The sequence below is a fragment of the Brachypodium distachyon genome, chromosome 1, assembly GCF_000005505.3.
Source record: "Brachypodium distachyon strain Bd21 chromosome 1, Brachypodium_distachyon_v3.0, whole genome shotgun sequence".
NCBI lineage: Eukaryota > Viridiplantae > Streptophyta > Magnoliopsida > Poales > Poaceae > Brachypodium > Brachypodium distachyon.
In genome coordinates, this window is record NC_016131.3 from 11,184,806 (window position 1) to 11,205,197 (window position 20,392).

Genomic DNA, 20,392 nt, shown 5'->3' on the forward strand with positions numbered 1-20,392 from the left:
CTATTCCTAAGAAGCGTCTACATACATGTTATATTTTGACAATAATTATGGAACGGAGTGAATATTATACTTGGTTTTTTTTCCTTGCGCTTGAGTGATTTTCTCTTATTTAATTTCAGTCATTGTCTTGACTTGTTGAGAACTTAGGTGCCTTGACCAATCCTAGCTTGTTAGCATCATGTGCGGATGAATATTTTAGCTGACTTGGTCTTCGTTGCGTAGGATTTGTGTTCTGGCCATATAAGGATTTTATTATATCCCAACAGGATATGCTTTGAGCCGAAGTCATTGGAAATGCATTTGGGGTCAATTTTCTTGGATATCCTATCACTTGAGGAACACTTGTCCTTGCATTTGATATCATGTCGGTTTGGTTGCAGAATCTAGGTCGTGTTCTGCAAGTTTGCCTAGGGATTTCCCCCCTCTTTGGCCTATTGTCTTGGTTAAGGAAAATCTTTGCATGAAGTTGTCCATAAGTTAACCGAGAAGAGTGCCATGGCCTCCTTGACTGGGCCAATGCTTACCAGGCTTGAATGAAAGTTGCAACCTTTGGGGATGCTTTATGATTTGCTCGATGCCTTTTCACAATCCTTCACGTGGTTTTTCCGAGACTTGGAGAAATTTCACGCCTCTCAGGATTTTTCCTTGCTTTCAGGATTTTCTTTCCTAACTTCCTAGAATTTCTCAAAGCATCCATCAATTTTTGTCATTTTTTTGGAATTTTCTCGACTTTTGAGAACTTCTTGATGTTTTTCCTTGATTGTGTAGCCTTGATAATTTTTTCTCCAAATTTTTGAAAGCCCAGATTTTTTTATGAATCTTTCAGCATTGTCTGATGCCACCTCTAAATTCCCAACGAGTGTTTCAATATTTTATTATTGAAATCAATGACCTGGGTTTTTCTTATTTGCCAAACACAGCACAGAGGGGTTTTCACATTGTTTATTTTATCAAACCATGGGCCTTTCAACAACACAACATTTTTCAGAATCATGTGCTTTCCTGTAACTACAATATTTTTTTTTGGCCTTTTCATGCTTTTCTCATGAAAAAGGAAAAACAAATCCTTAGGATGAAGACACACCTTCCTGGGTCATGTTGGGTAGGCCCACTTGCGAGTTGAGTCAACCATGCATTTTCCCCTTTCTATTTTTAGTAGCGACGGCCTTCTTTAGGCCTCTAGGCTCAACCCGATACCGATTTGATTAATTAAGGCAAGTCGGGACAGCTCGGATTGCCTGGAGAGGGACGATCGGACGATGACCCTCCATCTTTATCCTCCTCGGTACGAGGCGGGAGGGGGGGGGATGATTAGGATACGTCAAATTTATTATGGTGGGGTGGTTGCTTTTGGCGCCGCGCTCATCATGGACGATGACTCCAGTTGCATGTCATTGACACAAATTTGACCTAATGCATGCCAGTCATCCCTAAACCTTGCGCGCATGCTTCGCATAGGGTAATAGAGTAGCGAGGCGGTTCGATCGCTACCAATTTGACCCAACTAGGCCACACATCACTTATGCCACGTTGAAAACGTTCCCCATGTATGCATAGCCGAGGTGGCATGCAGTAACTGGCTGCTCAGTTGTGAGAATGCTCCATCTATCATATTTGACACAAATATTGAAATTGGGTACAATGTGGAGAAAATAACACTAAATAGGATACAAAACGGTGTAAAGTTTAGACAAGGAACTTTGTGTCAATTTTGGACACTTACTGCGTTGTGAAAAAAAGGAAATCACAAGGACAATAAGAAAGTGAAGTTTCTTATTTCTAGAACTTAACAAAGTAGGCAGAAACCTAGGAAAAACATCAAAATTTTCAAAAAACTTGGAAAGCAAACATAAAATTTGTATCGAGAAAAAAATGCTCCAAAAATTTATTAAAATATAATAAAAATAAAATCCTAAAAGTAGAAAAAAGGAAACAAAATTAGGAAATTTAGAAAATCAAGGATGTTCCAAAAAAGTTACTCCCTCCGACCCATATTAGTTGTCAAAATATTACATATATTTAGACGTTTTTTAGGCATACATACATTCATATTTGGACAACTTCGAGACGATTAACATGAATCGGAGGGAGTATTAAAAAAGTAAAAAATCAAGCAAACGTAAACTGCAAGTGCGATCCCACTTAAAAAAAATCCTACTAGTCCAATTTATTTTGTTTAAATTTGACATGTGAACTTAGAGGTTGACATAGAAGTAGATATAAATGGGATCTTGCTTTTATCCCAATCACTTGTCGATATTGCAGTTGAGTGAAAGCACTATTTTAGGATAGAGCAATTTGTTTTTGTGATTACTAGTTTCCCATTTTAAAACTGGATCAAGAAATATTATGCCAATTAAACATCATAGTTGAACTGAAAATGTAAATTAAGCTTGAGTACTTCGGATGCAATTAACCGTGCAATCGCACTCAGGAGGAAATGATGAGCGCATTGCTTGATCTGAAAAAGTTGTGGTCAGTTCAAAAAAGAAGGAAAATGAAGGGAAAGTACGTGTGAGATTCCTTGCAGGTGGAGCTGTCATTTGACCTTTGAGCAAGCTGGATGCTTGTAAGCAGGAACATGTGATCCAAGGGTCCCGGCGACTCACGTGTCTCCTGCCCCTGCCCGTTTATAGATAAATCAATCATTGTCTCCTAATAATGCCCCTCCTAACTGCAGTATCATAATGCAGCACAAGGAATCAACGACGCCCCACACGTCAGGTATGTTCTCCGGACAAGCATTCCAATCTTATTACAGGAGTTGGTTGGACCCAACCGCATCTCTCAGCATTCACTTCTCATAGAATTGTGAGACAAGTATATTGCATATCTATTTATGTGATCTACAATAACAAAAAAATATGAAAGAATTTGAATATGAATTTTATGTCTGCATACCACATAGTATATTAATAGATTACTAATTGATGTATTTGGAATTTTGGATAAACAAAACATGATTATATTTTTTAACAGATGGAGTAGAGGCATCACAACAAAGATAAAAAAGCATTACTAAGAACCAGAAAGACCTTAAACGTAAACCATAATACAGTACTAAGAGTACATGAATTTACTAGCACGAAACATTATTAGATGCCTTGTCCAAAGCTGCCATAATAAAATATGGAAGCACAAATCGTACGCATGTGTATTCCCTGACCTTTTTCCATGTGAGTGTCGCAATGGTCAACAAAACCTACTCCACACTGACCTATGTCCTTGGCATTTTGACCCCGGCACAGCATCTGCTCACTAATAAACTAAAGCAAAACCCATCTCCATCCGTCCATCGCTTCCCTTCGACAGTCCCAACGGTTCAGATTCATGAAACGACATGGTTTTTTAATACAGCCCCGTAATAAACAACGCCAACTGGGGTCGCTTTTTCAAAGGTGGGAGGGGCCAGATCGCAATATTATATGAACCGCCGGCCTCGACTGCAAAAACAAGGAGAGAGAAACGGGAATTATTTCTTCTTCCCCTGCTTCCCTTCCGTCGCCTGGTCTTCGTTCCATCTTCTTCCTCTTTCACACCTTCCTTCCACTAAGTCTCCGGTGGGCGACGACCGTTGCCTCCGAGCTCGCAGTCGCAAGTCTAGATTCACAGGCCGTCATACGTGGATCCTCCCTGACGGTGAGTTTCGCTAGCTCTCTCGCGGCGTTTCTGCGTGCGGGTGTGGCACCGATTGGTGCTTGCTTCGGCGAGTTCTTGCTGGGGGGAATCTTGTGGGGTTGTTGCCCTGTTTGATGCGATTGCACGCAAGAAACTGCCCACCGTGGTCGCTTCTTGGTGCCGCGAATTCCTCCCCCGCGGTCGTCGACGTCCGGCTTGGTTCTCACTCCTGCCGCTTCTGGGAATTCTTGTGGAGAGGGCGATCTGGTCCGAGAACGATTTATTGGTTCCTGAGCCTGAGGCTGCTCTGATGTCTGCTGCGTGGCTTTGCGAGTAAATAGCTGCCGTGGTGAGCTTTTCTGAGATCTGAGTAATTTTCCCTCTCACTTTCTGATGTTCAGATCTGCTGTGGTAGCCAAGGAGGTGAGTTGCTTGTGAGGAATTCACGACAGGATCGTTTCTCTATCTGTTTCTGTTATTTTGGCCATTTGGTGTGGTGAGTAATGGAGGAAGTGGAGGAGGCGAACAGGGTAGCCGTGGAGAGCTGCCACAGAGTGCTAGCCTTGCTCTCCCAGAGCCAAGACCCGGCGCAGCTCAGGAGCATAGCTCAGGGGACGGATGAAGCCTGTGCAAGGTTTAGGAAGGTGGCTAAACTCCTCAGCAACGAAGGAGGAGGATCACCAGCTGCCGGAGGAACCCATCCTAGAGCTAAGGTTGTCAGCAGGAGACAGACTCCAGGCTTCTTGAGCCAGAAGGGCTTCTTGGATGGTAACACCCCGGTGGTGGTGCTGAATAGTGCCCATCCTTCGACTAGCTCTGCACAGGTATATCCTAGAAACAAAACTCTGGATTCACAGAGCACGCATCAAATTGGAGGACCTCCCAAGCTGGTCCAGCCATTGTCTGCACATTTCCAGTTTGGCAATGTATCACGGTATCAGTTCCAGCATCAGCACCAACAGCAGAAAATGCAGGCTGAGATGTTCAAGAGAAGCAATAGTGGGATTAACTTGAAGTTTGACAGCCCCAGTGGCACGGGGACAATGTCGTCTGCAAGATCCTTCATGTCATCTTTGAGCATGGATGGTAGTGTGGCCAGCCTGGATGCAAAGTCCTCATCATTCCATTTGATTGGTGGGCCTGCGATGAGTGACCCCGTCAATGCGCAGCAGGCACCAAGGAGGCGATGCTCAGGACGTGGGGAGGATGGGAATGGCAAGTGCACTGCAACTGGCAGATGCCACTGCTCAAAGAGGAGGTAAATCCGTTAGCTTAGTGTTTTTGAATATTGTTTTCTGTTAAAGGTAGAATACAATCAGATTTTCTGTCTCCCCTATTTTAGCAGGAAATTGCGGGTGAAGAGGACGATTAAAGTTCCCGCAATTAGTAATAAAATTGCTGATATACCTCCAGATGAATACTCATGGAGGAAGTATGGGCAGAAGCCAATCAAGGGTTCCCCGCATCCCAGGTAATGAACTGAACATTTAAGTCCTTTTTCTTTGCATGTGTATTCTTGATTTTACAGTGATGGGAATTAGTCATGATGATGCTATAATCACCATAGCACATTAACTTTATTAGTAGTAAAGGCGTGATCATTCGCCATGTTATAATAGGATGCGCAGATGCTCATCTCCCTGGGCTACTCAAGTGCTTTCTGATAAATAATGTGTCAATGATAATCAGAACACACTTTTTCCACAAGACATATTTCTTGGGTGCTGTACATGTATGTTTTCTATCCTCGAGGTGATTCGGTATCTAAGAGCTGTCGATACCTTATTGCTATGACATTAAACAATTTGTTGGATGATGTCATTCTTCGTGCACTTCTGGAAATTAGATCAATAATGAGTCTTAAAGTGGCCACTTAATGCAACTGAGTTCATGCTATGGTGATTCACTCTATAATAATCCCATCCATATCGCCTGCCCACCTTGTATCTACCTTAAATATCTTGATAATAAAATGCACAAACATAGATATACGCAGCAGTGGCAATCACATGAATATGGTTGTCTAAATTGGCACATATCTTCTCCCATTTCTAGCAAACACTGGATATAGAAACATGATTCTTTGTACTTCTATTTTTATCTCCAACCTACCAGGTTGCTATTCTTAATTTGTCTCGTGAAAACACTAACCATTAATTGCTTGAGCAACATGCAGGGGCTACTACAAATGCAGCAGTGTGAGGGGCTGCCCAGCGAGGAAGCATGTTGAGCGGTGCGTGGATGATCCGTCGATGCTCATTGTTACGTACGAGGGTGAACACAACCATACACGAATGCCAACTCAGTCTGCTCAGTCTGCGCAGGCTTAGATAGTCTTCAGGAAAGACAAGTCGCCAGCTCTTGTTGATGGAAGAGTGGGCTTTTCTCCTAAATTAGGATTGCAAAGTGACAAATATGGGATCCATTTGAGCAGTTGATGTGCTGACTTGCCTTCTGACCTGCATGTTTTGTGGTGAGTGTGTGAAGTGAGAGGATGCAAAAATGTTCTTCTCCCTTAAAGGAGGTATCAAAATGATGACAGGGTGGAACAGGATGTTAGATAGGACAGCTGAGATTTTTCGCTCAGGAGGGAGTGCGAAGAGTTTGAAGGTTAAGATAGAAATTGGGGGGGATGGCAGTTGTGTAAGATTGGAAAATGAGGAAGTTATCAGAACAAATCTTCTCGATTCACTCGGCTCTCCCTCCTTTTGTACCAAGTGCACACAAGCTAGTTTTGAATAAAAACAGGGGAAAAAAAAGAAAATCCGGTTAGGTATTCTTGTAGCGTCACAAGATCACTGTTTAGTCTCGCTTTCCTTCCGATCCTTTGGCTAAGCATGTCTTTTGCTCATTTATGTCTTGTCATATAATTGCCAATTATTTATGTGTTTTATTTTTCTTTGTTTTTAGGGATATTGAGTTGCTACGTGTGAGCATATTTGGGATGTTTTACAAAATTCCAACTTTTTTAATAAAACATGAAAATTTGTGTTCCTTGCAAAAAAAAAGTAAATTTAGCCGCTTATTCGATATTGAATACATTAATCCTTCTTTTTATACTTTCTTCTTTTTGAAAGGACACAGATAAATTATTTTTGTACGAATTAACTATCATGTCACAGCCTTTTGTCTTTCTTAAAAAAAAAGATTTGCATCAAAATTATTTTTAGTTGAACATGGCCAAAGTTCATTATCTATAGAGCTCGTTTGAAACAAAGCGGTGTGAAACATATAGCAAAAATAGTAAGAAAAACATAGGGGTAAACAAATACAAGTGTTAAACATAGACTATGTGAAGAATAAAACTATCGCAGTGTCACGTTGCACATTCAAAGGCAGTGTAAAATGTCTGAATTTTTTCTAAAGGAGTCTCAAAAGATTATGTTTTTTAGGGGTTAACTTTTATATGTTAAACATAATAATCTAAAATTGCGTTTGTGACACAGGGGTATGGATAGTATTTCTATCGAATCCTACAAAATAAATGGAAAAGCGGTACTTGTTCCTTAATATCTAACATCCTATGTTCTTGCTATGGAAAAACGAAACACCCCTGTGGATTCCACACAGAGCTAAGCCAATTATAAAAAAGGCGCACACCAGTTTGATTCTTACAGAAACGCCCTATTATAATGCTTGCCGATTCTTGCATTACACTCCAAGCATTTTGCACTGGACCGAAAATAAATGAACTATGCACTAGTCATGAAAAAGAAACAAAGATTCGATCTTTTTTTTAGTGAAGCATGAAGTACATAACCTTTAAACTTGCCGCATACCTGCTACTAGAATCGGAGGAATCGTCAAACCTGTTATGATGTACTACTGCCGTAACGGTCTGGCCGGATGCTGTGTCCCCAAGCAATAATATTGCATAATCATCACCGAATCGCTTGCGTATACATTTCCCTCTTATCTTTTGGAACAGTTTTCGAAATGATCGGGACTACTTGTGTCTGTGACTTGCTGGGACGGATTTGCTTGATACTAGCTCGTAGTAGCCAAAAAAAAAAGGGGCAGAGCTTTTATTGACAAAAGAAAAATCAAAACAAGCAGAGGGCAGAGCAGAGCATATGACATGAGCCCATGACCATGCATGATATGTTGCCGTAGGAAAAGAAACACGCAGCAATGTTGCAGCATTTCAAAGAAGCATACACAATAAATTTTGTTTGGGCAAGCGATAAGAGTGCATTTCGTTAACGGTAAGAAGAGGTAGCAGCATGCAACATGAGAAACCAATGCATAGTAACAATGCCGGCAACAACAAAGAAACACTTCTGCAACATATATTAACCACTCGCAGGAGGACACCCAGAATCATTGTAACACGTCACTTGGAAATAAAGTATGCAACTTAAAAATCCTAAATTCGCTAACCTGTGACGGTCACACGTTCGTGATGTGGCTTTGTCGATTTGGGCTCGTTAGCAACAAATTTGGCTCGTCGGACCTCTGTCGAAACTGGATTGGGCAACCTCTGACCCTTTCCCATGATCCCGACGTATTCTTAAAGCTGAGTGCTGCAAACTCGAGCTCCACTATTAAGCCATTCATACATGTTAATCAATCAACGATGATTTTGTTTAGATGATCAGGGACAACGTCCCCCGTCCCAACTTTCATTGAAACCCGGTACCATTCAAGTAGCGAGTTTCCGGCAGCAGTTTCTATAGGTAGACTAGGCTACGACAAATGGTAAAGTTCTCCTTCCAGCTGGCATGAAGGCTCAGCGAGCCACGCAGGGCAACACATGCTACATGTAGATTAGGCTAACAACATCTTGTTCTTCCTCAAGGGTGATGGCTGCGGCGATGTGCTGCCAATCTCTAGGGGGCACACCAGGCTCGGGAGCGACGGCACATGAAGCCCATCATGGAGGGGAGGGGGTGACTGATCGGAGATCTTGAGGCATGCATAGTCTACCAGGAGCGCATCTCATAACATGGCAGCAGAGGAAGATTCAAATGCCATCAGTGACAAGCCAAGCGGGGGGGTGCCTGCAACACCAAATGCAGGTGGATACAAAAACCCTCGACCAACTCCAGCATCTCCAGCTTGAAGATAGTTTCCATTTTTGTACAGAACGATGGATTAGCCACCAGATTTTCTTAGAGCTTAACCAAATTGCATTGTTAAAGATGATATTATTTCTGAATTTCCAAATGCTCCATAGGACAGCAGCACATATGGAATTTGAAGCAGCGTTTTTTTTTAATTTGAAATCCAGAGCCTAGCAACGATTCAAGATCAGTACCCAGCTGCCTATGAAAAAAGTCTGAAATAACACACCAAATGGATCTAGCAACTACACGATCAAAGAATAAATGGTGAACAAATTCTTTCTCAAGCAGAACGCACACTCTGGTTTTTTCAATTGCCTCTTTTTCAAATCGCCATCACGCAGGGCTACCACGCCATCCATATGTCGTCCTTAACCTCTTGCTTCCAGTAGGATTTCGTGTATAGGATTTTTCAACTAAACTACAGCGCCATTTTGCTAAATTAAAACAGTATACGTGACCCAGATGTATGAAAACTGTAAGCAGGAATTATTATCTGAATTATACTGTTTCATTTTCTTGTTTTGTTACCTGTCACATTGTATTCTTTAGTTTAACACCAATTGGTTTTGAGGTTGGAGTAGCAGAAAAGTGAGTGCTATCTTGAAACTTTTTGTTTGGCAGAGTGCATGTGTACAGAAGGATTGTGTTGTCCTTCTATTTTACTGCTTCAAATAATCTGATGATTTTGTTCTCTCTTTTTTTCTAGTACAAGCTGCATGTGCCAAGAACAAACATGCGCTTTCTTGGCCGGAAATAGAGAGCCACTCTCACCTCTCATATACTCTTTTAGCAGTTAAAAACTTTTTTAATTAAAAAGTTACATCTAAACATGAACAACTGACTTGAGATTTATGTTTCAGATTGAGAATTCTGGGCCTTGAACTCAATAATTCTTGACTAGCTCTAAGCATTGTTATTTGCATAGCAGTCACTTCACCCTTTTTTCGGAAAGGAGGAAAGTCTCTCGGCTTCTGTATCGATCGATGAACACGGTGACTTCACCTAATAACTTGAACATATGAGAATAGGTGAACAACTCACTTATATTTTTTTGAGGAAAACAACTCACTTATACAGTTATGCTTCAACAATTATAGTGAGTTCATCATGAACTACCCCGACATAATCTTGTTCATTCCCACCTAATAATTTCTTTTGATAGATCAAACCAGAGATGTAATTCCTTTGACGATAGACTTTATTTTCTGATTGGAATAGAGATCTGAATGCAAGTCGGTATCTGTTTTTCAGTCAACTTGGCAAATCCTCCCCTCGATGGCAATCAAGCAAGCTGGTGTTGAGAAAAGAAACCTTGGAGAAATGGATTTTTGTATCTTTCTTGTATTTCCCTTCTTTTCATTGAATTTTTTTTATATGCACAGTTTTGCTCCAAAGGATGGATGTTCTTTGAGAAAAAACAACACTACACTGTCATCTTAGGCCCCGTTCGGTTCTGCCCCTGCCCATCCCTGGGGGATTGCAGAGGATAGGCGGGGATTTGAAGTAAAATCCCAACAGTTCCTGCCAATCCCCACCAGTATTTTGCTAACCGAAATAGGCCTTAGATGGTATTGCATTGTGTAGAGGGATAACCGGATAAGATATCCGTGCCTCGCATATGGTATGCTTGCATGCGATTTATTTGGTCGCCCGACGCTTGCGACACTATGATTTTCTTTTTAGGGAATATATAGTCACATTGTTTGGCTACCCACCGTGGAGGTGGAGATACCAAGGTGGGAGGCTAGACTTTTGACTAGAATATCGAAAAAAAAGTCGCCAACTAAAATCAGTGTTGAAGTATAATTAATTGCCTTGTCACTTCCATGATTGAATCTTTTTGTTGCGTTGGCTAGCGCATGAAGCTCTTCATAGTATCAGAGGCTAGCGGATTTGACTTCGAGACCCGGTTACCACAATTATATTGTGAAATACTTTCGTTCCACGTTTAGACTTGAAAGAGTCACACGTGAGGGGGGGGGGTGTTGAAGTATAAGTGGATGGCGTCCAGGGTCACAGGCCCAGGTTTCAGCTTGTGTATTGGCAAGACGGGAGCCTTCTCAGATCTGAACGCCTGACCGAACCCAACCTAACTCGGCAAAGCCTAACTAATTGTGTAGGGATGAGCTAACTATGGTCTATGGTGGCCCAAATCAAACAAGTTTTCTTTGGTACTACAGGACTTTATCTACATTACTGACAATGATATATATGGACAAGAGATGCTAGGACCACTTATACTGTGTAAGAAAGATCGGTTAGCCCCTCTCCACAATCGGCCCTTATCTGAGCTAGTCAACTTGGCTAACCTGTCTATGCATGGGCCCTGACAAAGACCGCAACGTGCGCGTTGACGACCCCATATTCCACAGGGAAAAGGGAAATCAACAAATTAATGGATCAAGGAGATAGGATACCAGAGTACCAGGCCACCAAAGGAACCAACAACTGACTGAGTCTGATTCTCTGCTTGCAGTACAGTACATGAGAAAAACTCCAGTGCATGTCTTGTTTTCTTGTTTTGAGAAACAAGCCTGTATCAGCTCTCCTGGCGTAGGACCTGTCCATCTTCAAGCACACAAATATCTCATCTGCATTCCACCGGAACACTGAGGCGCGACATTTAACCATTTTCAGTCTGGATATTTTTCTATCACAATATAATAGTTTGTTCGCAAGAATTTAAGGTACTGAACTGGCTAGTGTTTTGCCATTACTCTCTTCATTTCAAAATAGTACTCCTCTGTTTCAGTAAATATATGTGGGGCCGTATCCTGTGAATCTGGGTGGAACCGTGCATCTGTGCATGCACGGTCTCTCGGCCGGTCGATCCACACCCAACGCCTGGATCAGTAACACCATGAAAATTTTCAAATACACGCCTGCCATCTGCCTCCGTCTTGGTTTTTTGGTCTGCAACTTTGCAATTAGCCCCTATTGCCCTACCTCAATATCCTGTCGACCGACCCTGGTTACCTCGTCCGACGCCTCGCCAACCACGCTCATGCGCCGTCAAACCTGAAAAGGCAAGCAGTGCCGGCCTCAACAGCAACCCAGGGCGTTGTGCATGGGACGGCATTACGGCAAGAAGCGATCAAGGGTAGCCATGTTGATTATTTTTCTTCGTCGGAATTCACGGTCCAGTGAGCCGGACATAAAGGGTGGAGCTTCCATGGATTGGAAAAATGGTTTCATCTTCCGGCTTCTGCAGGAAACTTGCCTCCCTTTAGATTTGAATAAACTCCTCAATTTTAAGGTACATGAGATTAGTACTCCGTAACTTTTTAGAGCAATAATGGGGTCGGCCAACAGATTGAAGAATTCAGAAAGCCCAAGTGTGCGGTTCAGAACACTAAAAAAGGTAGCAATTGTTCCTCGTTGTGTAAGTACTTTGAGCTATACTGTTCAATTAAATAACTTATGCATCATGGTGATTGCCAATCTTTTTCAGTGTTGCGCTGTTCCTCTTTCTGATTCTTTCACCAAAACCTTGCAATTTTAATTCACCGACACAAATTCACATGTTACTTTCGGGCAGACGCCTGCCAGCCTAACAGGGTGAGAAAGGTCGCCGTCCACGATGTGGTCATGGCATATGTGGGTCTTTGCGTCGTCGGCCGCCGGGTCGTCGCAGCCTCCACCTTCACTGTGCAGTTCTCCACCACAAGCCGCAGTTATCAGGATAGTCCAACACCGCCAATACACCGGATCTTTGTTGCCGTTGCTGCTCTTCGGTCTCTGCCTAGGGGCACGTCAGAGCCGCAGTGGGATTGGAGATTTGGGGAAGCAGACGAATACATAATGGAGAGTGAAATTGGATTTAGGAGACCAGCGCTTAGGTGAGGGGGTTCTTGCGAAATAATCCAGTAACATAGAAGGGCCGCGGGCGTCTATGTGAAAATTACCCAAGTTTCTGATCGGTGTCGTTGGACGTGAATCGAATGGTTGATAACGCCCCGGATGCACGGATGCACAGTGCCTTCCGGATTCACAGGATACGGTGCCATATATGTGTTCCTCTGCTCAGGGAATTACCCGAGCCATTCTCAAATCAACGTGCCAACATATTTTTCTCTTCAAGTTACTAGCCTCAACATCTTTACAGGCAGTGCCACCCTTGCCATAAATAAATTTCACAACATATGTACCCGGGGAATCTGTTTTTCCCCATTTTCTGCACCAAAAACCCATGACACGCTGCAGCACTCTCAAAGACACCCACCAACAGTACGCACGATCCGTATGTATAAACCATGGATCTCGCGGGATGCTAGGAGGCGGTTGGTGTTGTTGTGGAGCGGATGGCGTCCCGGAGCTCTCGCTGGATGGCGGCGCGGGCCGGCGGCACGATCATGTCGTCCCAGATGGAGCGTGAGCCGCAGGTGGTGGCGCCGCCCGGGTAGAGGTCGTGCAATGAGGTGGCCTTCTCGTTGAGGTTGCCCACCTTGTCCAGGCAGTCGATCTCGTTCGGCTCCACCAGCAGGCTGCCGTTGATCCCGCCCTTCCACGCGATCAGCTGCATACATGAAATCGATAGAGAATTAACAACTCTCTCTATGCCTGGTTTGATTAATCTCCGCTTATTATTTATTACCTGTGGGGAGCCCATGGAGTTGGAACTGTATAGCTTGGCCCCGTCGACGAGCTGGCAGTACTTCTGGAAATTCGCCGCGAACCTCTTGTGCGACATGAGCTGCGACTTCACTCTCACAGCTCTCCCCGTTATAATCGCTCTCCTGCAACAACAACCTCTCCTCATCAGCACATGCGCGTGCATCCAAAGTAAAGTCAAATCACAAAGAAGCTATACTCCCTCCGACCCATATTAATTGTCGCACATTTAGTACAAAAGTGCACCAAATCAACGACAAGTAATATGAGTCGGAGGGAATGCAACAACATAAATCGTAAATTAACCTGATCCCTCTTGCGACGGCAAGGTAGGCGTCGCAGACGACGCCGACGACCTCGATCCGGTACGGCTTCCTCGCCCCTTCTTCTTCCGCGCCGCCGTTCTGCTCGCCCTCGTGGCCGGGGACGGGCTCCCAGTAGTTCTCGTTGATTGTGCCGTCGTCTTGGACCTTGTAGCCGACGCCCATGCGGTAGCGCTGGCGGTGCACGGCACGGGCCATGGCGACGGTCTGCTCGACGAAGGGCTCCCAGGAGAGCGTGCCGTCCAGGATCACGTCCCGACCCTCGTTCAGCGCCGTCACCAGCAGCGACGACGCAGCGTCCGTCGACGACTGGTGCACCTGTGTTATGTTACAACGCCCCCGCGCGAAAATTAATGATCAGCCCAGCAGCAATTTTAAAACGCCCGCCAGGGCCCGGTCCAGTAGCATTGTTGCGCTAAAACTGTATGCAGGCCCAGATTACTTAAACCTGCTTATTATCCCCAGTTCCTGCCCATGGAGCATGGAAGTGATATTTTATCTAGAGTGCATATGCAGTGACAAGAAGTTTGAAAAAGATGATGGTTTCCAATCTCAAGAAGGTAATTCTAGGAACTAAACTTATTACAGTATCAGTTTTCTCTCAGAACATAGTTATCTAAAAACATACTCCCTCCGACCTATATTATCTGTCTCAAATTTGATCAAATATAAATGTATTTATGTTTAAAAAACGTCTATGTAATATTTCGACAAGTAATTCCAGTCGGAGAAAATAGTTATGCTAGTGTATACACTACTTGAGTAGTAATAACTACGGAGTATGTTGTGGAACAGACCCTCGTGGAATTGTAGTCTTGTACATGCACGAAGTTAGTGGAGTATGTACTAGCAACAGTGCAACTGCAGCCAACAACATCATCAAGTAACAATCTTTTTCTTTGAGTTTGAAAATCTGTCCACTGTACTGATCACTAATACTCGGCATGCACAGCTAACCATTATTCGCTCTGGGACAGGGAGGAGTTGTGTCGCACTAGTTGCTGTCTGAATCCCAACATGTTAGCCCCCCCAGCCCATTCCAATTAATCTCCACGATCGATCTCCACTCAATACAGCAGAATCGTCTCTCTATCAATTACGCGGACCCCGCGAAGATAGGTCCATGTAATTTAACATTCCCGGATCTCCACTTGGTAGGCCTCTGTTTCTCGTCGCCTTTGTACAAGTCAGTCTGCTCTTGATTGCAATATTACTACTAACTGTACAAACAAGCTGTCGGTCGGATCGGACAGCTACAGTAGCTAGGATGGAGTATCACTTAAGCTAGGCTACTGATCGATCCACGTGTGGTAGCTAGCTAGCAGGTGATCGATTCGCTCTACCATCAAGCGGTTGGTCACTCGCTTTTGTATCTAGTGGAGTTCCATTTGTCTGAACATTTCAACAAGCATAAATAAAAATCTCCAACTTGCGATTGAGCTGGAGCTAGCCGATCCATCCGAAGAGAGAACATAAGGTACGGCTACTTTAAACTAAAGGGAAAGAGTGAACAACTGATGTGTATGACTGGCTAACGGTAACGTCGACAGAGTGATAATAATCAACTGGCAAACAATCAACTAATATAACGTCGACAGAGCGATGATAATCAGATATTTTTATCCGTAGAATCTACATTAATCTTACACAAATCTCAACGATTGAATCAAAAGATCGACTAAGAAATAGTTGAAATAGCAAAACTGTTAGGGCCAGTTTTTTCCGGCTTCCTGGACCAGCTTTTCCGAGAAGCTGCCCTTCTCCAGCTTCTTGGAGAAACTGCCACCTAAATTTGATTAGGCTAACAAACTAGATTGGCCTAAACTAATTTGGAAAGCTAGCTAAATGTAAGATGCCGCTTCTCCAGGAAGCTAGGTGAGAGCAGCTTCTAGAAGAAGCCGGTCTTAGAAGCCGAAAAGAACGCAGCCTTAATGAAATGCGTAAGGTACAGTATACGTACCAGCTCTGCTGTCTGGAGCATGTCGTTGTGGTGACCCATGGAGCTGATGGCGCGGTAGATCACGTCCGTCTCCTTGAAGGCGTCCGCCTCAACCACCAGCGCCTTCGCCCCTGCCTCCGTCCAAAACGGCCTGTTCCACATTTCAATCATCTTAATCAGTCAACCATGGTCCTTGCATGATCCATGTATAATTATATGTGCAAATTTAATCAATTAGCTGAGCGCTAGCTTTACGTACTCCTGGAGTATCTCCTTGAGCACGGTGCTCTTGCCGGCGCCCATGCCGCCGCCCATGAGCAGCAGCACCGGGCTGCGGTCCTTGTGCGCCACGGGAGCCATGACGGGGGTGACGTGCGGCGCCTCATCGTCGTGGCCGTTCATCCCGGCCGTGCTGATGCCGATGGCCTTCATCTCCTCCACCAGCGTCGAGAACACACGGGTCACCTTCAGGTCACGCGTCACCCTCTCGAACCTCTGCTTCCTGCTCGCCAAATTAATTCAAGGACAGTAATTCATTAGTCCGTAAACTTATTACTCACCCCTGCAGCTAGCTAGCTGCAGAGAATTCGTCCATCGTGTCTCTCTCTCTATATATATATCCAACCATTAATTAGCAGCGGCATAATGTGGCATTGACCTCTGCACGGATGCACGCATGGGAGTAGGTGGCCACGTGGCCCACTAGATGACGTGGCATATGATGGCACAAAGTGTGCAAACACCATTCAAGAGAAAACGACACTTTTTCAGTTGCAAGTTTGCACCTTGTTACACAATTCCTCTAGTCATGGGCAGGTAGGAACTAAGAGCGAGTATCATTTGCAAGTGGAGTACTCCTACATATTTAAATTAACCTTTAATTTTATCAGGATGGTAATTGTAGTATACTCCTGTTTAGGTCCAACGACTGTAATACTAGTAGGTTGTTTGTTTGCCTTCTTTGTTTGAATGGACGATGGAGACAGATATAAATAAACTTGCAATGATATGGTCCAGAATTAATTAATTAACATATCTTCACAATCTCCAACATTGATATCGTTTGCATGATATTGTCATCTAGGACTCCACCTGGCTTGGCCCACTCCGTGATTACGGCCCTAGCGGTTTCAATTAGTACTAATGAATACACTAACGTGTATGGCTGATTCAGCTATAGTGCATGAGAGACAGCTGCTCCTGTCTAGCCATATATACTCTTAACGACTTTTGTGTCAGGCCTCACACAAAAACTATTTTGTTAATTATTCAGTTATTATTCGTAGTCTTCTACCTAGCCATTATTGATAAAAGAAATTCTTTGGACTGTGGTGACCGCTAGAAGAATAGGCTGTGTACATATCAATTAATGCAAATGCCAGACTTCTTCCTTTTGCGAAAGAATTATGTTAATAGGTTAACGTTGCCTATTCCCCCGTGTCGCCTTTTCTTGGTTCCGTTTCTAAATATAAGATGATATAACTTTGTTGTAAGTCAAAAAAAAGTTTAATCAAATCTATAAAAAATGGTACTAACATCTCCGATCAATAATACTAAGAAAATATATACAATGATACTTTAAGAAATTTGACTTACAACAATTATAACATCTTATATTTAAAAAAGGAGGAAGTACTTATTAATTATTAAAATATAGACTTCACAAAAGGACTGAAATTGTAACTAGCTCATATGTAAGACTGCAAAAGGACTACATACATTTAAGTTGGTCAAACAAAAAAAAATTGAAAAAGAAAAGGGAAATCGGTTGAGGTAGATTAATACGTAACAGTCAAACAAACAAATACTAATGATTCGTTGGAAACTTAGAGTCGCAGTTGGAGGTGCTAAAAGATTCCATTTATGGCTTATACTAGAAGCAAATCATGAGCAATCTCTTCTATTATTGACATCTACCTAACGACAAGTATAAGATGGTTGCGAGTGTACTTCCCCCCCCCCATAAACATGTTTATCAAAGATCCCTTTTGGAAAGTTCTTCATCGTACATTCTCTTGTGGAGGACATACATCATTCAGTCTTGGTCCAATAAATTATAGTACGGAGTATAATTATTTGAAATGTTAACACAATATTACAAAAAATCATGCAATTATCATTCAGTATTGCAAGGGTACTTCTACTGAGTTATCTGACTAGTAATAACTTTTTTCTCCTAAGCACAGAAACGTACGTGCAGATTATAACAAGCTGCCAAATGAATTTAAACATAGAAAAAAAAAGGTACGTAGTAAACACGTTTATGAAACGAAGCTAAATTAAGTTATTGTTGGGTTTGACTTTGACCTGGTAGCTTCCAGCACCAAGTTCCTCAACTTCTTTCTGGTGGCGCTCTCCACGGTCAAGGCCTGCATATTAATACATGTACACGCGTGAATGATGGCAATTAACGTTAATCACGGCATTTACGTCGTCGATCATATCGGTTCTACTAGTGCTATATATATGTGGACATGGATATATATGCACACGTCGGTCGATGGGTCAACCTCCACTTTGCTTTCAGATCCGCCAAAGATGATGATGAGGTTCTGATCGTGCCAGCTTTGGCATCGATCTCCCTTTAATTCTAACAAGAACCACTGTTTGTCCCCGCAAAAGCATTATCTTGGCGAACAAGTACGTGCGCGCATCATATATATATCAAGAACTTTATGCAAGGACAAATTAAGGGAGGAATCATATTGTCTGAAACGAACGTGTGCTTACAGAGACACACAAATTAAGGGAGTAAAAAGGTAAGGAAGGCATATAGGTACCTGGCTGATGAGAGTGGTGGCAAGATCCCAGTGGAAGGCAAAGTAGCCAAGGATGCATTTGTCGAGCTCCTCCACGAGGTTGACGTAGAGCGACTCTGCGTCCGGGACGTCGGCGAGGAGGTCGTAGATGTCGTCCAGGCAGTTGTTGCTCTTCCTCAGGTAGTTGTTGGCCACTTTGCACAGCTGCGGGCACTCCCTAACGTCCTCGAAACCCAGCTGCCTGGCTGCATCGTACATACAGTAGATATATAGATAGGAAATTAATTAACCGATTTTATTTATTTTGGCTCTTGTACAGAAATGAATTAAACTGACTCTGATCTCGAGCTCATGCTTCTTGGTTCTCTTCTTAATTATGCTTTCTACGACACGAATTCTCTAGCTTGAACCGGATGGAAATTTTGACGGCTCTGATGAGCCCACGTTGGCGGGCATCGCCGTAGCCGTAGCATCTACGAGTCGATCTCGAGTCCTCGACAGCGGGGTCCCAACCCAGTCAGCTAGACACGGGAGCAAATGCAGTGCCATCATTATCTGATTTTTCTTTTCGTTCTGTCTGTCAAACAGTTTTATCCTGACCCCTGAGCTCTTTTAAATGCATATTGAAGAACAATTCAGTACAGCACGTGAGCATTGGCATGCCTGAACGGGGGATGCAGAGTCGCTGTACGGGCCAGGAATAGCCGTGGGCAAGGGAAGAATAACTATTTTTACCAACTGAACTAGCCGGGCCATGTGTTGTTTATTTTCCATGTAGAAATCAGTGGCGATGTGCTAATCGCCAATTAAAGCAGCAGTGCCCGTGTCAATCAGAAAGGAATACTTTTTATTTTGGGATCTCGTTTCGTATCCTGTTGGGACCATGCATGTTTTTGTTGTTTTTCTCTTTTCAAGTGGATACTATTTTATCAACACAAAATCCTTTTTGGGGACAACAATGACGCACGGCGCAAACATCCAGCGGACAGACAGCAACCAACGTATGTGCGACAGTAATTCACAACGAACGGCAACTTAAATTTCAATAGAACTTCCTCTAAGAAAAAGGCGGCGAGAAATGAAAAATAATAATTGGATGCACAAGAAATTTTAGCACCGGAAGGAAGAAAAAAATGGCGACTGACCAACGTAGTGGGAGAACTTCTCGAGGTGCTCGACGCCGCCGTGTTCAGCCATCTGCAGCCTCGGCATTTCCAGCATGGCTGGCCACTCCTGCTTCCTCGCCTGCCGCCGCCGCCGCTGCCGCCGCAGCACGGCGGCAGCCGCGACCGCGCCGGCGGCCGTGGACAGCGCGGCGACGTGGAGTAGCAGCAGCCTGCCCAATCCATCTGCAAAGCAACAAAGAGAAACAGAGCAACAAGAGATGTATGCATGAGACCAAATGAACTGAATGAAATGAAGCGCACGGAGATACTGGTCTTGCCTCTGTGCATGGTGGTGAGTAGCGGAGACGGCTCCCAAATGCGGAGATCGAAGAGAGGATCCAAGTAACCACACCGGATGAGAAACTGAGGACACTCCGACACTGTATATGTATGCCGTTCGTTTCCGTTTACTCCTTTTTTTGGATGAAAGGGAAGGGGGCATGAGGGAGCGAGTACTTATACTGGAACTGGATACACATGAAGATGTCGCCTGTCTGCCTGTCTTCGGTATCTTCTTTTTTTCGCGTGAAAGAGATGTTGAGCCAGCGCCTGTATTCTATTCTAGCTGTTGCTGTTGCTCCTCTTTTTTTAAACAGACTCTGTTACTCCATTATTCTTCGTGTATGCCAGTACTTTATTTGAGAGGCCAAATCGGAGACTTCGTCGTGGGTTAATAGTTAAATCTGCTGTGGTTACGTACGTACCGGTATTGGTCAACGTCACCGCCCACCGGTGTAATTAGCTTGTTTATCACTCGCGCGTGGTCAAGGAAAATGTGAACTTTTTTTTGAGACACGCCTACTTGCAAGATAAGAGTGTTAACAAAGAAAGGGAAATATACGGTAAGTTTACTCAATATGAACGGTGCAACCAACCAGTAAGAACTAAAATTGCTCAATTTGAAGAGCAA

The 20,392-nt window shown here is 43.5% G+C and overlaps 2 protein-coding genes across 3 annotated transcripts; one reads left to right on the top strand and one right to left on the bottom strand.

The window, feature by feature from the left end:
• Nucleotides 1–3,461: 3,461 nt before the first annotated feature.
• On the top strand, nucleotides 3,462–6,469 carry LOC100844646 (protein WRKY1). 2 transcript variants are annotated; one of them, XM_010234151.3, is made up of 4 exons: nucleotides 3,463–3,639; nucleotides 4,020–4,876; nucleotides 4,961–5,089; nucleotides 5,795–6,469. In XM_010234151.3, the coding sequence occupies exons 2-4, from the start codon at nucleotides 4,122–4,124 to the stop codon at nucleotides 5,946–5,948; spliced, it is 1,038 nt and encodes a 345-aa protein (XP_010232453.1). In that variant the 5' UTR covers nucleotides 3,463–3,639; nucleotides 4,020–4,121; the 3' UTR covers nucleotides 5,949–6,469. The 2 variants fall into 2 exon arrangements, with proteins under 2 accessions (XP_003562250.1, XP_010232453.1); XM_003562202.4 differs by having other exon boundaries at nucleotides 3,462–4,876; nucleotides 4,964–5,089.
• Nucleotides 6,470–12,680: 6,211 nt separating this feature from the next.
• LOC100833124 lies at nucleotides 12,681–19,989 on the bottom strand. The gene is made up of 9 exons (XM_014899524.2): nucleotides 19,761–19,989; nucleotides 19,462–19,665; nucleotides 18,338–18,561; nucleotides 17,865–17,926; nucleotides 15,817–16,059; nucleotides 15,579–15,708; nucleotides 13,602–13,936; nucleotides 13,279–13,420; nucleotides 12,681–13,200 (listed from the first exon to the last, which is right to left on the bottom strand). The coding sequence occupies exons 1-9, from the start codon at nucleotides 19,768–19,770 to the stop codon at nucleotides 12,955–12,957; spliced, it is 1,596 nt and encodes a 531-aa protein (XP_014755010.1). The 5' UTR covers nucleotides 19,771–19,989; the 3' UTR covers nucleotides 12,681–12,954.
• Between the last annotated feature and the right edge of the window lie 403 nt (nucleotides 19,990–20,392).